Source organism: Benincasa hispida, chromosome 9 (assembly GCF_027475165.1).
Source record: "Benincasa hispida cultivar pf3 chromosome 9, pf3_genome.v1.1, whole genome shotgun sequence".
In the NCBI taxonomy this organism is placed as follows: Eukaryota; Viridiplantae; Streptophyta; class Magnoliopsida; order Cucurbitales; family Cucurbitaceae; genus Benincasa; species Benincasa hispida.
Window position 1 is genome coordinate 13,175,886 of NC_143486.1, and position 20,628 is coordinate 13,196,513.

At 36.9% G+C, this 20,628-nt stretch overlaps 1 protein-coding gene across 1 annotated transcript; it reads right to left on the bottom strand.

Moving 5' to 3' along the window:
• Positions 1-289: 289 nt before the first annotated feature.
• Positions 290-4,148, bottom strand: LOC120085383 (protein gamma response 1). The gene is made up of 3 exons (XM_039041335.2): positions 4,017-4,148; positions 1,345-2,598; positions 290-1,190 (listed from the first exon to the last, which is right to left on the bottom strand). The coding sequence occupies exons 2-3, from the start codon at positions 2,594-2,596 to the stop codon at positions 460-462; spliced, it is 1,983 nt and encodes a 660-aa protein (XP_038897263.1). The 5' UTR covers positions 2,597-2,598; positions 4,017-4,148; the 3' UTR covers positions 290-459.
• Between the last annotated feature and the right edge of the window lie 16,480 nt (positions 4,149-20,628).

Here is a 20,628-nt window from a genome sequence, read left to right on the forward strand (position 1 = left end):
AACCGTGCTTGAGAACGATATGAACTTGCTGAAATAAAATATAAATTAAATATTGAAGATAGTATGTAATACAAATAAAAAAAAAATTGAAATAGATGTTTACTCACAAAATTACATCATGTTACAAATCACCTTATCTTTCATCATTCAACAACTGTCCTAGAAAATGAGATTTCTTCAGTGCAGTAGGAGTGGAGGATTCAAAATTTCAAACCACAGACCCTATACTACCTTTGCTAAAAATAAAATAAAATGAGAGATTATGCTTTCTACAGTGGAATAATAAATGTTGAAGTAAAAAAATGGAAACTTTCATTTATATTTACCCAATGCATTAATTTTTTCATAGTTTTCTTCCTGAAATATACTGTACATCACCTACACTGTCCCTAATTATCAAACAACGGGTTTAATCAAATAAATTTCTCAAATAAATTTCTGTTATCCTACACTAACATATTACATTTCAGATTCAAATCCAATGTTCCAAAATCCTTCAGGAGTCATGGGAGGAACATACCTATACCGATGCCTTGAAACCCCATCATGATGCTCACACCGTAAACACGGTTTATCACCATTGGCTTCTTCATTGCCATCATTTGCAAGAACAGCATCATAAAATTTCTTGCATTGCTTGCATTCGATTCCTTTTAAATTTTGCCTGTCAGCTTTCTTTCTCACTGGCTCCACAAACTTAAAGCCCCCTCCTCTATTGCCAGTCACCGAAACCGGCATCTGCTGATTTTGTGGTGGATTAACAGCATTCAGATCTTGTGTCTCGTCGTCAGAGATATCCATATTGATGTCTTTTACTACCACCTCAGGAAGAGGAAGATCTTGAACTCTGTCCTTCACAGGCTTGTTTAAATTCTCTCGGATGTTCTCGAATGGAGTATCGAGAAAATCATCATGTGGGTCAGGCCCCGCCTGCTCTTGACAATGAGCCCTTGTATCTCTCCAATAAGATGCCGGTCTTTTAGATGCCATTGGTGCAGATTTTACATTGGGACTACGTTTTGAGCCACTTGGGAAACTAGGAGTCTTTGGAGGGGAACGGGAGTTCAAGGCCTGATTTAACTTGACTCCCTTTTTATCCTCTACATTATGGTGCAAGCTAATCTCTTTCTTCAATTGGGATGTATCAGAAATGGCCATAGAAGATTCTTCAGTTTCCGCATCAGGGTCTACTGCTCGAATCAATAGATAGTTAGTAACACATGGAATATGGATAAACGATGTTTGAGGAAATTAGGCTTAAAATAGGACAATGGTTAAGCAAAAACAAAAATGAACATTAAGAAGAGGGAATTGTATTTATAATATGAAGAAGAGGGTGTTTACCTGGTGAGAGTGCAAGATCTTGATTAAAAGCCATTGAATCGGTTTCATTTTCTCTTCTGTTCTTTGGCTGCATATTATCGCTAGTAAGGCCAATTTTTTTGCAAAGGAAGTTATATTGTGACTTCAGCCTTTTGTAGGCATCAACAACGCCTCTTCTTGCCTTCTTTTCAGCCTGTAACTCGAAGGACTTCAATTCAATCTGTTCGCGTAAACTTTCATATAATTCATTTCCTTCCATTTCCTTGTTCTTTACCCTCGGATTTGGCTGAAGCTCATTAAGTTTCTCTTGAGAACCATTCAACTTGGCTAGGAGTCGTTTGTTCTCTTTCTGAAATTCCTCGAGTTGCACTTTATTCTTTGAAATTTCTGAGCCAGCTGAATCAATTTGCTGGAGCAACTTGGTTTGCAGTTTCCTTCCTTCTTCAATTTCTTCAGTCTTCTTTAAAAGCTCCTTCTCTAGACCGTTGACATTCTCCTGCAATTTTTCTACCTTCACCACAAGCATTTGTTTCTCTTTCTGCTGATCATTATTCATCTGTTCAATGTTAATAATTTCTGAAGCTTGTAATTCAAGCTTTTTGAACAAGTTCTCTTCCAACTTTTTAACCTTAGATACTTCATCTGTCTTCTCATTAAGCTGCTTCTGGAGCCCATCAAACTTTACCTCTAAGCTAGTCAATTTGGTGCGCAATGCATTTGATTGGTCTTCATACTCTTTCAGTTTTTGTTCCTTACTCATTATCAGAGAGGTTTTTGACCGAACCATTTCAAGTAATTTCTGCTGTAATTCGATCCCCTCATCAATTTCTCTCGATTTCTGTTTAAGTTGTTGTGATAGCTCCTCAGCATTGAGTTGCTCACCTAGTAGTTTAGACCGCAGCAGATCCATCCTTTCTTCTTGCTCCCTTGATGGCTCTTCTTTCTCAAGTTTCAAAGACAGATTCTCTTCAAGGATATGTTGATTTTCCCTCTTAAGTTTTTCTATTTGGAATAGGAGACTGGTTTCCTTTTCTTTCCATGTATCCTCTGCAGATTTCTTAGCCTCGGAATATATTTTCTGCAAACTTTTAGACTTTGATTGAAAACTGGGAAAGAGTTGGCTGCAGAAGATATATTCAATCTGGGATATCCTGTCCTTAGTTTCCTGGATCGTTGCAACCAGAATAGTACTAAGCCCAGAGATGTACTTTAGATCATCACCTTCAACAGAAGACCCTCCAAATTTTAGAGAGTGATCTTGGTCAGTCTCCATATCTGAAACCACATAAAAGAAGTAAAAAGAACATCCAGTTAAGAGTGGTGAAAATATTGAAAACTGTTTCAATTATTCCTGAAGACAATATGATACGAACTAGGACGTCCTTGTATTACCTCTGAGACCAATAACATGTTCAAGAGCCGAGAAGCTACAGTTAGGGTTAAATTCTTTTCTCGCAACAAATAGAGATGAACTCAATTAACGGGATTCAAGCAACAACTAATCATAAGCTCTATAATTGGTTTCATTTGATTGAGCTTTCTTAAATTTCATTAGTGTTATTTTATTTGCAAAGATACCTTATTTTTAGTATTTTCATTTTTGGACCCATGTGTGTTTATTTGGGATGTTAGTCTTTTGAGTTGGGGCTAAATTGGATTTTTAAATCCTTTTGTTAAGCATGATAGATTTTAAGGGGGAAAGGGAACACAGTACGTTAGTTTTTTATATTTGAGTTTTTAGAGTTTATCTAAATGAAAACTTTCTGAAAGATGACAAAGCCCATCACCAATTTGCAATTCTTGAGTCAAGTTGCATGTCAAGAACTTTTAAGTAAGTCTAATCATCTTGCTTGTTGAGTGTTTGAACTTGGAGTAAGGAACTAGTTCTTATTTCTTGGTTTTCGATCCAAAGGTAATCCAAAATCTAATCATTCTCTTTGGATTGACTTCAAATTGATTAGGGGATTTTAGAATTTGATATCAGGGTTTGTTGAAACGGGTTCCTAATTTCGAGTTGCTAGGATCTTCACATCACAATACATAACTATATCGACCAAGGTAAGAGTTTCCCATAAAATTGATGAATCTCTAAAAATCCCATACAACATGCCTTCGAGTATTTGCTTATTCCAATGACGGAAAGTGACCTAGGTTTCGAAAGTATAGATCAAAACCCACTTTAATTTCAGCTATGTGTAGCGGAAACTCAAATTGGTCAGTTTGTCTAAACACGTTTACCACAATGGTATTGGGCTCATAAACTAAATAATATAAAGGATACAAATCGCAGCAAGCTCAACATTCGGCTTATTTTCTTAGAGTCAAATAATTAAAACTGTAATTACTAACAGCGATATATAACATAAAAATCGTGCAATTCCAAGCAGAAAGGGTGAGGTACAAATGAGCAATTCCTCTACTGGACGACTCGAAAGAACAAAGTTAGCATTCCATACTAGAGTTCGGAGTCGTAAAAGTGGATAAACAGGAAGTCATATAGAACGGCTCGCAAATTGAAATGCAGGAGTACGATTGAAAGTTCATGGTTGATTAGTAACAGATTGTTGAAGAATTTCTTTCAGCATTCGTTCGATTTAAAGAGTAATCGGGGCAGATAAAAAGACACGGGAAATAATACGAAAACGCCATAAGCTTCAGGAGATGAACAGAGCGCGGAGAAATTGAAGACATACCTTATATAGATTTCTGTTTGATCGGAGAAGAGTGGAGTTTATAGGAGAATACGTACGGCGGCCGACGAGAAACCTTGCAGATTTATGACGGAGTTCCATGGCGGAAATTGTGAATTTCGTTCAAAAAGCTTGGCGGGGAAGCTGGGGTTTTATCCGAAGCGGATGGTTTATAATTCTTACAGTGGACCCTCGCTGATGGATTGTGAAGTTACAATTTTGGGCCCCATTTTTTTTCTTTATTTTTTTCAATTTTTGACTATACACTTTTTTCTCTAAATTAAATCTAAATAGCTATTTTGAAAAATGAACACAGAGATTTTTAATTGGATAAATGGAGCTAAAAAGAAAAATTACATCTTATTTAAAACAAGATAAAGGGACAAAAAAAAAATATCGCGGTAATAAATGGGGGAAAAATCTGATATTGGAAATAATAATAATATTTTTCTGAAAATATAAAATGAAAAAGGGTTTTCCAAAATCAAAACTCATAATTGAAATATTTATGAAAAAAAAATACTAAATACTAAATAGTGGAAAATAAATATTGATGTTTTTTTGGAATATTGAGAAGTGTTGTGGTGGGCTGAGTTGGGTTGGGTGGTTCATGACTTCTCTAGATATCTAATATGTGTGGACTTTAGGAAGATATACCATGAGCGGTCCACCAAGTTGCTTGAACCTCAAGCAATCATTGATAGCTTAACTTTTCTTTCTTCTTTTGATTTACCTCTCACTTATTCTATTGTGGTTGCATTTGATGCCAAGGAGGTGGTGAATTTAACAACTGTTCGTTTGATTTTGTTGAAATTAAGGATGCAAATGACTTAAAACTAGACATCAACGAGTCGGTTGAGTTTGTCTCCTTCTCAGTTTCTTCAGTGTATATAATAGGGTTGCTCACCATGTAGCTCGCTATATTGATGGTTTTGTTAATTTATTTGATTTTTTTATTCTTCCAATTTGGAAGATGTTGAGAGAAGTTGAATTTTCGACTTCTTTGTGGATGTAACTTTTACTCGTACGTTTGTTTTCTTTACCCCTTGACATGACCATTAATGAATTTCCTTTTCAAGAATTAATAAATAGATAGGTGTAACATACTAATAATTTAGTTGTTTGCAAGGCACTACAAGAAAAAGACGATCTCCCGACACTAAAACCAACCATCGAGAGTAAAATCGTCGGGAGATATTGTTGGGATTGGTGTCCTAAATCTCTCTTATACTCTTGTAGTTTGTAAAATTTGTATAAACAAATTGTTATTAATAAAATAATTGCTATCTGTGAGCATACACTCAATCCAATAAACAAAGATCCTATGTTATTTTATGTAATTTAAACACGTATATAGAGACATATAGGTAAATCATGTTTAAATGATAACCAAAACGGTATGTAGTAGATGGATAAAGCTGGGTACCTTATCCTGGTGACACTACGAATACGACCTACTTTGTAGATGTTACAAGTGTTTTAAAGTGTTATAAATGATCTGATCCTGATCATTCATATGGAGACATGTGAGTGGGGGTATCCCATACAAAGAATTTGTATAAGATCGGACCACAAAATGATTAGTCTCATTATATAACGTCGCTAATAATAGAGATTTACATTTCATCAAGATGACCATATGTGACATGACCTGAATCTTGAGTGAGTTGTGAACTCCTGCCCATGAAGACGGTCATTTGATTGCATGGGTGAGAGTGGCTAAATTGTTGACTCAATATGCCTACTATTTTGAGGATTCGTCTTATTGGGAAGCTGGGAACATTGCTATACAATACATAATTTACTCATTCCTTAATGTCGAAATAAGTAGATAAATTGCTCCCTTAATGGCTGATTTCAGAGCTTGAACAATGTGGTCACATCTTCTCTTGGCCCGAGAGGGATTTAGTCATAGTTGGACTATAACCTATTGTTCATTAGAGGGATCAGTAATACTTAAGGAATTAGATATAAATATAGAGACAAAACGATAATTTGGCTCAGCTGTACTTACGAGCAATTTGTGAACGGTCATTGCATTGTTGACTAGTTATATCCAATGGACATAGAACTATATTTACATTGGGAAGAGTGTAGCTGTCGATCTTTAGTTGAGTGGCCGATAGTTAATGGATGTTGGATAATTTAATTAAAGAGTATAATTAATTATCTAAGTATAATTGGAACTTCAATCTAATGGTCCATAAGACCATCTGTAGCTCACCAGAGATTATTGAGAATTAATTTTGAATTAATTTGAATTGTTCAAATTAATTGAAGAAATTAATTATATTTAATATAATTAATTTAATTAACTATATGTGATATAATTAATATAATGTATTTGATACATTATAACATAAAGTTTATTTTGAGAGGAATTGAATATTTGAATATGATTCAAATACTAATTATATGGATGAAATTCACATAATTAAATTTAGTATAAATGTGATTTATACTAAATGTCATGTATTATTGAGAGAAATAAACCTTAGGTTATGATACAATATGAAAACTATAGGTTATGTGTTATATTCGATACAACATATAATACGTTAGTTATTTCATATATATATATTTATAAATTTATTTATTTATTAAATTAAACTAAATTTATTTTATTTTTAATTTAATTTTAATTTTAAAGGGAGGAAGTACTCTCTCCCTTAATTCTCTCTCAATTAAATGTGTGAAGTGGTGGTTCAGTTTTCTACAATTCATCATCTTTACAGAAGCTTCACAGCGAACTCTCTCTGATTTTTCTCCCTAGAAACATACAGAGAAGGAAAAAAAAAAATCTTCTCACTCTCCCAAAATTTAGAGTCCACAACTCCTAAATTATCATCCCTAAGGAGAATACAGAGAGTTCGCAAGTGGTGGTGGCCATTTTGTATTATTGGTTCTTGGTACGAAGTGTTTGTGACCAGTTCGAGGGACTTCATGAAGGATCTTTTGGCTTCAAAGGTAAGTGTTTACTTTTTTCCTAATTATTCTTAAAAGCATGATGTAATTTTATTATAATGCATAATTTGATTGTTTTGTAAATTTGGGATTCTTTGAATAAATGAAAATTGGGAACAATCTTGCTTCTGCTGCGGAATTTCACCGTTTCTTCTGTTGAGGTTGATGTCCTAAATCTCGTAGGGTCTTGTTGTTTGTAAATACCTGTATGAACAAACTCTTTGTGATGTAATAATATGAGATATTTTATTCACTACTGTATATGAAATATGAGTTATTTTCGTTGCATTAACCACAAACCAATAAACTAAGATCTCTGGTTATCTTTGTAACTTAAGCATGTATGTGGAGACATACAGGTGGATCGTGCTTTAAGTGATAACTTAAAATGGTCTGTAATATATGAATAAATGAGGGATGCCTTATCCTAGTGCTGCGACAAGTGTGGCCCGCTTTGTAGGTGTTACAAGTGTTGTAAAGTGCTACAAATGATCTGATCCTGACCATTTGTGTATTAGACATGCGAGCAGGGATACTCTATACAAAGGAGTTTGTATAAGACCAGACCACGAAATATTTAGTCCCGTTATATAATGTTGTTCATGATAGAGACTTTCATTTCACTAAGAAGACCATAGGTAACATGACCTTAATCCTGAGTGAGTTGTAAACTCCTGCCTATGAGGGCGGTCCTATGATTTGCATGGGTGCGAGTAGCCAGATCACCGACTCAAACCTACCACTTTGGGGATTCGTTTGATTGGGGAGCTGGGAACTCAGCTACACAAGACGAAATTCACTCCTTCCCCGAGCACAGGGGTAAGTAAATAAATTGCTCCTTTAAGGGCTGATTTCAGGGCTTGAACAATATGACACCACACATTCTTTTAGCCCGAGAAGTGTTTAATCATAGTAGGACTATAATGTAGTACTTAAGGAGTTAAATGTTACTACAAAGGCAAAACGGTAAATTGGCCTAATTGTACTTACGAGTGATTTGTGAAAGGTCATCGTACCATTGATTGGTTATATCCAATGGAGATAGAAATAAATCTGTTGTGCGAAGAGTGTAGCTGTCGGTCTTTAGTGGAGTGCCCGACAGTTAACGGATGGTGGATATCGTAATTAAAGAGTTTAGTTAGTTATTCATGTACCATTTGAGCTTCAAGCTACAGGTCCATAAGGTCCCCTTGGTAGCTCTATGGATTCATGTTGAGAATCAGTTTTTGAGTTAGTTTGAAATGTTCAAATTAACAAGAGGGAATTTGATTATATATGATATATTTGATTTGATGTATTTGATACATTATTTGATTGGAGAAATTAATATAAATATGATTTATATTAAATGCAATAAAGGAGAAAAAGAGCTATGGTTTAAATATTACATGTGATGTGATATTAAAACTATAGGTTATAAATATAATATGATAAATTAGTTATTATATTTATTTATGACAAAAACAATTATAAGATAATTGTGGTTGGTTATTGTTTTCTATTAACCGATTGAGTTGGAGGTTTTAATCAGTTTTAATAACTGATGGATAAAAAAAAATCGTTTCAATTTTTCGATGATGCAACACATTTGATCGGGTAAAAGAAAATAGCTATATGATAGCCTTTGAGAGAATGAACGTCAAGCGTCGAGTTTGCTAGACGATAGCTCTTCGCTACTCAATGATCGAGTACCCAGTCTATACGATAGACTTTCTCATTCTCCCACTTACTCGATTGTATAGTTCTTTTTTCCCTCTACCAAATCCATTTAGAGCCTACACCTCCTAGATTCTTACACCGAGAATACCAAGGTAGCCTTTTGGTGGTGTCGAGTTTGCTGTATGAGGGTCGAAGATCGAGTCCTACTCGATTGTGTTCGAGGATCTGACAGTTTGTGTTATTCACTGGTTGTTCGTTGCATTCGTGCATTTGATCGAGTTTGTTGGGGCGCTTGACTATTGGTCGAGGGAATACTTGAAGAAAAGTTCTTTAAAGGTATGTCTTACTCAATCCTTTTGTATTTAACTAAAGAGCATGCTGCAATTTACTTGATGATGCATAACTGTTGTTGTTTAAATGTAAATGTGTTATTCTTTCACAATGGGTTTGGAACGATCTGCTTCTACTCAACGGTTCTCTTGTTTAAGAGTTCCTTCACCTTCATATATAATATCTCCAGACATCGTACAACAATCATTGGGAATTATACATAACTCCTGACAACCCTAATTTTAGGCATCGAGAGTTAGTACTAACCCTTGACAGTTACATTATACACGTCGGGAGTTAGTAACCTTATATCAAATTTGAAATGAATCATATCTGAAATCTAGACGTCTCCGTACCCTTTCCTCTTCTACGCTCTCCGATCCCCTCCCTCCGCTCGAACGATGTGTGTACAATCATTGAATGTCGTCGAATGTTGCCTTCAGACTGTCAAACGCGTTGGACCATCAACTAATTTTAAGCATTGGGTCGTCAACTAATTTTTAGTTTTTGGGTTGTCGAACGCCATCTTGGAATTCATCATTGACCAACACAGGTAATCCATTGAATGTAATCAAATGTGCACCTTCTTCGATCGAGACAAGTAATCTCTCTCTTTCATGGTCGTGTTTAAGGTATTTTGATGGTGAAATGAGGGTTTGTTTATGGATTTTGATGGTGAAATGAAGGTTTGTTTAAGGATTATGATGGTGAAATCATGGCTTGTTTGTTCTCTTTTCATGGTTGTGTTTGATGGATTCTGTTTAGGATAATTTCCAGCTTTTTCAAATGGAAAATTATGTTCATAACCAATCTTCGCTCCTGGGTTTATTATACTAATCAAAATTAATTAATATATTAAGAATCTTTTTTAAATTTCTACGCGCTCTCGGCATGAATTGTAGTACTCTAAAGAAAAGAAAAAAAGATAATGAAATTGAAGAATGTTACTTTCTCTCTATTTTGAATATGTCCTTGAATCTTCGAGTGTTGTTCACTATTATTAAAACTAATTAAGAATAATCAAATTTTTATAATGTCATTTTCTCTTTAATCAATTAGATGAGTTTTGTTGATGAAAATAGTATAGTATTCATATAGTTAATAATTAATTTAGACTTTGTTTAATAACTATTTAAAGCTCATTTGATAATGTTTTTGTGTTTAGTTTTTTGTTGATCAAATTCTTAATTTTTGGATCAAACATAGATTATAATTTACCTTGGATTACAAGTCTGGTCAGAAAGGGTTTATTTTTAAGGATGAATAAAGAATGGATAAAACTTAGAAATAAATTTTCGGTCAAGTATAGAGAAGGAGTATCCTAATTTTTAGATGTGGCGAAGTTTCATGTTAATGATTCCAGACGAGCAAGATGCCCATGCAAGAATTGTATGAATTCAATGTTGGAGTCATTAGAGTGTGTGGAGTGATATCACTAACATAGGAAATATCCCCCTCATACTGTGAATGGGTATATCATGGAGAGCTAGTCAATTTATCTAGAGGTTTTGAAAGTCATACAACTTATTCATTACATAATGATGAATAAACATAGAGTGTAATGATGTTGAAGAAAATGAAATGTTGAATTCTATAAATAATCTATAAGTTCCAATTGAAAACGAAGATGCAAATGAAGAAAGGATCGAGAATGAAATGCCTTCTAATGGTCGAGAAAGATATACCATAAACTTAATTGAGGATTTAATGGTTGAAACACGTAATGAACTATACCCTGGTTCAGAATTTTCATCATTGAACTTTTTAGTGAAGTTGATGCATATCAAAGTTCTAAACGGATAGAGTAACAAACCGTTTGACATGTTGTTAGAACGGTTAAAAGCAACATTTCCAACCGACACCCTACCTGCTTCCTTTTATGAAGCTAAGCAAAAATTGTGTGGTTTAGGCCTAGGTTATGAGTCTATTCATGCATGCAAATACGATTGTATATTGTATTGGAAAGATTTTGTAGATTTACAGCAATGCCCAATTTGTGGTGAGTCTTAGTACAAAGTTAATGATGACAAAGGTAAAAAAATTTCACATAAGGTACTATATCATTTCTCATTAATACCAAGATTAAAGCGATTGTTCACATTGAAAGCGAGTTGAAACGGAGGGTGTGTTACGACAACTAGCTGATGTAAAAGGGGTGGAAACATTTTGATCATGAATTTTCTCATTCCGCTTTAGATCCCCGAAATGTTCGTTTGGGATTAGCTTCATATGGGTTTAAGACGTTTGGAAATATGAGTAATCAATTTTGTTTTAGTTTTCATTTGTAAGTTCAGTCACTCATACTTACACACTTAATTAATATGTGCAGAACCAAATGTTAGAACTATAATCCAACCCCACCCCAGAAGATTCCTAACCACTAACAGAGGACAAAATTTGTGAAATGGTTTTGGGTAGACGATCCAATCATGTAAAAAGCCTAGGTTGGGGTCCTAAGCCTAAGTAAAAAAGGGGTAACAACTCACCGAGTTTGTCATTTATTCAAGGAATGAAAGTAGAGAGGTGAAGGAATTGAAAGCCAATGTCGAACAGTCTCAATCAAAGATTAAGAAACTTGAAGACGTTAAAAAACAAATGAGAGATGATCATGAAGACAATGGGAGAAATTTAAAAAAATGATTGAAGATATGATACGATCACAGAGAAAATGACCATCGAATTAGATGTGATTACTTCATTATCTAGTTGGTCAATATACTATCATGCAGTTATGGTAGCAAAGTAGTTATTTCCTACTATTAGCTTTATGATAATGAATTGTTGGTTATCCTACAATTATGATAGCCAAACAACTGGATTTTGATATTTTTTTTTGGAGTTTTGTATGTTTGTGGATGTTTATGAAATTTGAATGTTGGTGGGGAGGGTTGAGATTAGTTATACTTGTTTTAGAGTTCAACTTGGAGTTTTTTTGTTTGTCTATGAAAGTTTATGAATTTTGAATGTTGTGTGGGATGGGTTGAGATTAGTTATCTTTCTTTTAGAGTTTAGCTTGTGGTTTTGTGTGTTTGTGGAGGTTTAAGGTTGAGAATATGTAGTCTTGGAAGTGTGTTGATTTTCTTTGCTCTGTAGGATCGTAGAATTCATCTTGTGGCTTTCGTTTGTTTGTTGAAGTGATAACGGGCAGAAATGCACATTATTATAGTGCTAAGTTCTTAAACAATGTTGGATTGCGTTGATGAAATATGTTAAATTACTTCCATTAGGCATAAATTCTATAATATTGCGATCGCATGCGTTCAACGCTTTAGAATTATTGATTTTTTATTTTTTTGTGCAGAATATGCGTTAACGCAATGCAAGATTGCGATCATAGGAAAATATCGGTCGAGCGCAACTTTACCGCAAGACTTTGCGTTGATCGTGCTCGCAAACATTTGCCCAAGAAGGATCATCGTACTTGGTCAGCGCAACATGGTGGGCGCATCTGGGTGAAAGGCCAATTAAGAGCGATGGGACAAAAAGCTGATGATAGTCGAATCCAAATTAAGTTGACAGTCGATAACGGTCACAAAGTACATTCAGCTTTATCGACAACAATCATTCAGCACATCAATCAGGAATTAAAACTGTCCCATCTGTACAATTGGGAGAGATAAGCCCCTTTCACCATTGATGCCCTATAAATACTAAGTGTATTCTTCATAAATAGAGATAGAGATTTATGTGTAAACCCTGTAGACTTCTCGCATAATTACCGCATGCGTTCTAACCTTAGAAGTCGTGGTATTCGTACCGAGAGGTGGTTTACTGTTGTATGCATGTTGCATGATCGCAAAGCATGAACGAATCTAGGGAATGTTAGCTGAAATCTTTCTCAATCCGTTCACCGCATATTCATCGCATTTCCTGTTTACCAACTCTTTTCAAACTCTGCCGCATTTGTTATTTCTTTTAATCAACGCAATCAAAAACCAAACACTTTATTTATTTTCTCGATTACCGCAAAGTTTTCATAAAAAAAATTATCAATACAATCTATTTTCACAAGTCTCTGTGTTCAACCCTGGACTTACCAGGAATCTCAGAGGAATTTACACTTGAATTCCGCCGGGGAAACTTGAGTGCACAACGCAATCCATTAACACATATCATCCATATTTCCACTTAATAAAATAACGCATCAAGTTTTTGGTGCCGTTGCTGGGGACTTCGGCAAAATAGTTTGTTAACGATAATTTTTTTTTTGATTTCTTTGCAGGACTCTCAATCTCTGTCGAATTACGACCTGGAGATTGAGAGGACTTTTAGACGAAGATTGAGAGACCGCCAACAACAACTACAATCCGATAAAGAAGAGATGGCAGAGCAGCATGGAGGAGGAGCACCAAATGATAATAATGTCATGGCGAATCCGATTCTGTCGGAAAACGATCGCAATAGGCCCATTAGAGACTATGCATCGCCAAACCTCTATGATTTCTCTTCGGGAATCATGAGACCTACCCTCGACGAAAGCAGATTGGAGATGAAATCGGTGATGCTGCAGATGATCCAGACTGCAGGTCAATTCTGAGGAAGGCGTGGCGAGGACCCACACGCACACCTTCGAAGTTTTATTGAAATCTGCAATACTTTTATGTTCTCGAACATCTCTGTTGAAGAAGTTCGACTAATGTTGTTCCTAATTTCTTTCTGTGATCAGGCTAGGAAATGGGCTTATTCGCTCGAACCAGGAGAGATTACTTATTGGGAGCAGGTAATGTAGAAATTCATGAAAATGTATTTTCCACCTACCGAGAACGCAAGACGAAGAAAGCTTATGAAAAATTTTGAACAAGATATGGACAAACCACCCCAATTTTACTTGGAAGAATCAACAATAAAATTTTCAACCGGTGGCGCAAAAAGAAGGGCTACCAGGATTTTTTTAATGCAACAACGGTCAACAGAGCAATCAAGCAAGTAGCTCACAACAACCAACACAATCTTCTTCTCTGGAGAGCCTGTTGAAGCAATATATAGAGAAAAATGAGACAGTGCTTCAAAGTCAGGCTACGTCCATCTGCAACCTCGAATTACAAATGAGCCAGATTGCGAGTGAGCTGAAAAGTAGACCGCAAGGGGCGCTGCCAAGTTTTACAAAACTTCCACCCAACCCAGGGGGATCAGGTAAGGAGCAATGTCAGGTTGTGACATTACGCAGTGGAAAAACTGTGGAGGGGGAAAAAAAGAGCATAGTAAAATAACTTCCATCGCAACTGAGCCTGAGATTGTGGTAACGCAAGAAGAAAAAAGAGAAAATGAAGTAGTGAAACCTAAGGTTGCGTCGACCTCAAAGTCAAATGTGACGGGAACCGTGAAAGTCTAGTTACCACATTTCCCTCAGAGGCTAAGAAAGAAGAAAAACGAAGAGGTACAGTACCAACGCTTTTTATCTATGTTAAAACAATTACATGTTACATTCCTTTCAATGAAGCGATTGAGGAAATTCCTGCCTATGCCAAGTTTATGAAGGACTTGGTAATCAAGAAAAGAGGCACTGAAAAATTTGCCACGGTGGTATTAACGCAAAGTTCCAAATCCATTATCCCACTAAAGATGAGCGATCCTGGGAGCTTCATTATTCCTTGCTCCATAGGAGGAATCTATATTGGGCAAGCCCTGTGTGATTTGGGGGCCAACATATATTTGATGTTGCCGTCAATTTTTAGACAATTAAATGTGGGGCAATTCGTGCTCACATTGGTGACTCTCCAATTGGCTGACAAGTCTCTGGTTCATCCAGAAGGTAAAGTGAAGGATGTGCTGATCACGATTGATAAATTTATTTTGTCAGCTGACTTCATCATCCTAGACTATGAAGCCGACACAGATGTGCCCATCATTTTGGGGCGACCTTTCCTATCAATGGGTAGTGCTCAAATTGATGTGCACAAGGGAGAAATCACTTTAAGCATAAATGGACAGAAGCTCAAATTTAACATAATTCATGCCATGAAATTCTCGAACGAGGAAGACCTAAAAGATTCTGATGATGACCTGAATTCGATTGAAGAAAAAAAGTCTGATGAAGAGGATGCCAACGCATCCGTTGTTACCTACAATGTGATCGCAACAAAAACAAACAAGGTAGAAGAGATGACCGCAATGTAAGAAGTAGAGCCGATGGAAGAAAGAAAAACAACGCAACCTTCCCTCGTGGAACCACCAACACTTGAATTAAAGATCATACTAATCCATTTTTAGTACGCATTTCTGGGGCAGAATGAGAAGCTGCCAGTGATAATTTTCCCTATGCTCAACGAAGATCAAAAGAATGCGTTGATGAGCATTCTCAAGAAACATGTGCGAGCAATTGGCTGGACGCTCGCTAACAGTAGTTGAATTAGCCCCGCGTACTACATGCACCACATTCGTCTTGAGGACGACCACAAAGCAACAATTGAAAATCAACGCAGACTCAACCTTGCGATGAAAGACGTCGTCAAGAAGGAGATTATCAAGTGGCTGGATGCGGGCATTATCTATCCTATTGCAGATAGAACGTGGGTCAGCCCCGTATAATATGGTAGTCCCAAATGAGAACAATGAATTAATACTGCAAAGAACCATCCCTGGATGGCGTATATGTATGGACTACCGTAAATTGAATGCGGCCACAAAGAAAGATCACTTTCCTCTACCATTCATCGATCAAATGTTAGACAGATTAGTAGGGAACGATTTTTATTGCTTCTTGGATGGATATGTTGGGTACAATCAAATCATGATAGCTCCTGAAGACCAAGACAATACCACATTCACCTACCCATATAGGACGTTTGCTTTTCGTCGCATGCCGTTTGGCCTCTGCAATGCGCCAAGCACGTTCCAAAGGTGCATGATGGCGATCTTTTTAGATTATCTCAAGGACTCTATGGAAATATTTATGGATGACTTCTCCGTTTATGGGAAAACTTATGAAGTCTGCCTGGCCAATTTGGAGAAAATTCTGAAAAGATGTGAAGAGACGAAACTGGTGCTCAATTGGGAAAAATGTCACTTCATGGTGAAAGAGGGTATAGTGTTGGGGCATAAAGTCTCCCGGGAAGGGTTGGAGGTGGACAAAGAAAAGATTAAAGCAATTGAAAAACTCTCACCTCCAACCAGTGTGAAGTCTGTGCAAAGCTTCTTGGGGCACGCTGGATTTTACAGACGATTCGTCAAGGACTTTTCTAAAATTGTACGACCACTGAGTGCGTTGCTAAAGGTGGACCGAAAATTTGAGTTTGACAGCAACTGCCTCAACGCATTCAGAATATTAAAAGATGCGCTGATTACCGCGCTCGTACTAATTGTGTCGGATTGGAAAATGCCATTTGAAATCATGTGCGACGCAAGCGAGTACGCGATGGGGGCTGATTAGCGCAAAAGAAGAAAACTATTTTGCACTCCATCGCATATGCGAGTAAAACTCTAAACCTTGCTCAAATAAATTATACCGCCACTGAGAAAGAACTCCTAACTGTGATCTTTGTGTTGGAGAAATTCAGGGCATATCTGTTTGGTACCAAGGTATTCATTCACACTGATCACTCGGCAATAAAATATTTAATTACAAAAAAAGACGCAAAGCCGAGGTTGATCAGATGGGTTCTCCTCCTTCAAGAATTTGATATCGAGATAATTGATCGGAAGGGGACAGAGAATCAAGTTGCGGATCACTTGTCCAAACTGAAAAATCCCGAGGTTGACCGCAATGAATCTAAAGTGAGTGTCGTTTTTTCGGACGAGCAGCTGTTCCACATGGAAAAATTGCCCTGGTATGCGGACATCGTTAATTATTTGGTTTGTGAACAATTTCCTGAAGATTACACCTATCGTCAATGCAAGAAGCTCAAGAATGAATGCAGATACTATTATTGGGACGAGCCAAATATGCATAAAAGAGATGCAGACAAAATCATTCGATTATGCATACCAGATGCTGCTCAACAACGCATGTTGTCACAATGTCACGACTCACCATATGGTGGCCACTTCGGAGGACAACGCACTGTAGCCAAAGTTTTGCAAAGTGGATTCTTTTGGCCTTCATTATTCAAGGATGCGGATGACTATGTAATGAAATGTGATCGGTGTCAACACACAGGCAACATTTCATGGAAGTACGCAATGCTAATGAACACTATCTTGGAGCTGGAATTATTCAACGCATGGGGAATTGATTTCATGGGACCATTCCCCCATTCGAATGGTAAACACTATATTTTATTAGCCTTTGATTATGTCTCTAAGTGGGTTGAGGCAATAGCATGCGTTGTACGTGATGCGGCGGTAGACTCCCAGTTCCTGAAGAAAAATATCTTCACTCATTTTGGCACTCCCCGTGCCATCATAAGTGATGAAGGATCACACTTTATCAATCACCATATCAAGGAGCTGCTGCGCAAGTACAATATCCTCCATAAAGTGGCCACCACATACCATCCGTAAATGAATGATCAAGCTGAAGTGTCCAATCTAGAAATTAAATTGATACTTGAGAAGGTAGTAAAGCCTTCACAGAAAGACTGGGCAACAAAGCTTGACGATGCATTATGGGCATATCAGACTGCATTTAAAACACCCATAGGTATGTCCCGCTATGCGCTGGTATTTGGTAAGGCGTGTCACTTGCCTTTGAAGCAGGAATATAAGGCACTATGGGTGGTAAAGAAGCTGAATTTTGATTTAAAGAAGGTAGGAGAGGCGCGAAAAATGTAACTGGTCGAGCTAGAAGAATGGAGGAACAACGCATATGAGAATGTGAAAATTTATAAAGAGCGCACCAGGCGCTGGCATGATCAACGCATATGCGGCAAGAACCTCCAAGTCGGGCAAAAAGTCTTGCTTTTCAATTCACGTCTACGACTCTCCCTGGGAAAGCTAAAGTCGCGTTGGTCCGGACCGTTCATAATTCAACAAGTACTTCCGCATGGCGCGATGGAATTATCAAATGACGATGGAACTAACATATTCAAAGTCAATAGACAACGAGTAAAGGCATACCATGGAGAAGACTAGCATCGCCAAGTCTACTCCGTGCAACTAGGAGACTTTAAATAAAGAAGGAAGTAGGTGGTTCTCAGGGACGCAAGTTTTGGGAAACCTCAAATCTTCAATTCTTTTCTCCACTACTCGGAATTTTCACTAGCTTTTCAATTCTGATTTATCCTTATTTTACTATCACTATCGTTATTTCTACAAAAAAAAAAAATTACAATAACAATTTTTATTTTGTTTAAAATAATTTGACCCTCTCTTTGTTTTTCGTACAACCATCGAAGCACTGGATTGCGGAGACGATACGCAAAGAAGCACTTATCCTATTCAATCACCAGAATCCAAAGAAGAGAGATCGCCGCAAAGATGGATACTCAATACAATGCGGGCGAATGTATAAAATTTGGGGGGTGTACTCTTCCTTATCTTTATTTCAAATTTTGCACTATCACATTGCATTTTAATCTTCAAAGTTTTATCACCGCATCCTCTTTAATCACCGCAATCATTTGACATAGATAAATTTCGTGAGTCACCGCATTCTGTTTCTTTGCCAAGTATGATTTCAATGATGAAAAATATGCTTCTATTTCTTTTGTATATATTAGAGTCAACTTCATCTTAAAAAAGTCATCTCATGAAATATTTCTCGAAGTTAGGGGTTTTCCAACTTTCTTTACAATGAATTCTATGACCACTGCATGACTTATTTTAATCTTTTGGCAATGAGGACGTTGCTGCATTTTAAATTTGGGGGTGAGGTATTTATTTTCGACCTTGCTATTTAAAAAAAAAACATGCGAGAATAACAACTCCACTGTCAACGCACTGGAAAACCCATGTTGATAAGAGTTAAGTTGTGAAAGGCACTTACCCGTAGTTGGATGTCCGCATGACACCTGTGGAGACAAGCCAAAACGAAAGTAAGTCACCAGGCTCAACGCATAAATCAAGGACCGCAACTCCAATGCCAAATCGGTATGAGTTTAGTCTGAGAAAGAGTGCATTGCTCGTAGTTGGATGTCTGCATGACACCCGTGGGGGCAAGCCAAAACGAAGGCAAGGCACTCGGATCAGTGCAAGGTTAGAAAAAAATAGTAATAAAGAAAAATTTTGTGCAAGGATAAATCATTTGACACTTCGGTGAAAAATTTTCTTTTTGAAATAAATCATGCGATGTTCCGGAATTTAGTAAAGTCCTTTTGAAAGTTAAACTTGCAGTCCCTAGGTCATAGAAATATTTTAAGAAGAGACTTGAATAAGACTTGAGAAAATTCTGGTATATAGGGCTTGAATGAAGCATCCTTGATAAATCTAGGAAAAGAACTTTGCGGTGGACTTGCTAAAGGAATCTTTAGCTTATGCTTGAGGACAAGCATAGTTTAAATTTGGGGGTAAGATAACGGGCAGAAATGCACGTTATCATAGTACTAAGTTCTTAAACAATGTTGGATTGCGTTGATGAAATATGTTAAATTGCGTCCATTAGGCATAAATTCTATAATATTGCCGTCGCATGCGTTCAGTGCATTAGAACTATTGATTTTTGTATTTTTTTTGTGTGCAGAATATGCGTTAACGCAATGCAAGATTGCGATCATAGGAAAATATCGATTGAGCACAACTTCACCGCAAGACTTTGGGTTGATCGTGCTCACAAACATTCGCCTAAGAAGGATCGCCACAACTTGGTCAACGCAACATAGTGGGCGTATCTAGGTTAAAGGCTAATTAAGAACGATGGGACAGAAAGCTGATGACAGTCGAATCCAAATTAAGTTGACAGCCGATAACGGTCACAAAGTACATTCAGCTTTATAGGCAACAATCATTCGGCGCAACAATCAGGAATTAAAGCTGTCCCATCTATACAACCGGGAGATTGAAGCCGCCTTTCACCATTGATGCCCTATAAATACTAAGTGTATTCTTTAGAAAAAAGGGTTGATCGGTTGACAAGTTCACGATATAACCAGCTCACCGTCTTCTGTTCATAGTTTTTCTTTCATTTTTAAGGCGGAGCATGAGAAGAGTGGTGGCATTGGAGATCGCCCAGGGCAACTTGAGAGAGAACCTTGGGGCATAAGGGCAGAGCGCATGCCAACTCTCACGAGAGCGAGAATATCTTTAGAGCACGAGTAGAATAGAGTAAACGCCTGGCAGCAAGAAATTGCTACCAGGCTCTTTATTATACTTGCATTGTTATTTGTACTTCATCTTCGTATCTATTCAATGGAAGTCCTATTTCTACATATGTTCACTCTTTTAATACGCATGAGTAGCTAAATTAGTTGAATAGGTTGAGAAGAACTAAGCTAACATGACTTAGAAAGTTCATTACTTGCGATTGTCTTGTTATGCTGTGCAAATTACTCTTTAGAGTTACTCGAGAGACAGTCTAAAGAAAAAACCCAATGTCTCGAGAGAGCTAGGTTAGAATCTGGACTCGAAAGAGCAAGATTACGCTTGCATAAACGAGAGATAGGGACTTAGAGTAAGCTTTGTTTGTCAACTTGCATCGCATGCATCCCAGGAATGGGAATGATATTATGTGGTCACATATTTATGTGAATGTCATGTTGTCATCGCATAAATAGAGATAGAAGTTTATGTGTAAACCCTGTAGACTTATTACATAATTATCGCATGCGTTCTAGCCTTAGAAGCCGTGGTA

Bases quoted from the DNA above. Each gene is read 5' to 3' on its own strand.
- LOC120085383 (XM_039041335.2), bottom strand. From the start codon at position 2,596: ATGGAGACTGACCAAGATCACTCTCTAAAATTTGGAGGGTCTTCTGTT. The intron at 1,191-1,344 runs GTAAACACCCTC...TGATTCGAGCAG, and splicing joins AGATCTTGCACTCTCACCAG to TAGACCCTGATGCGGAAACT.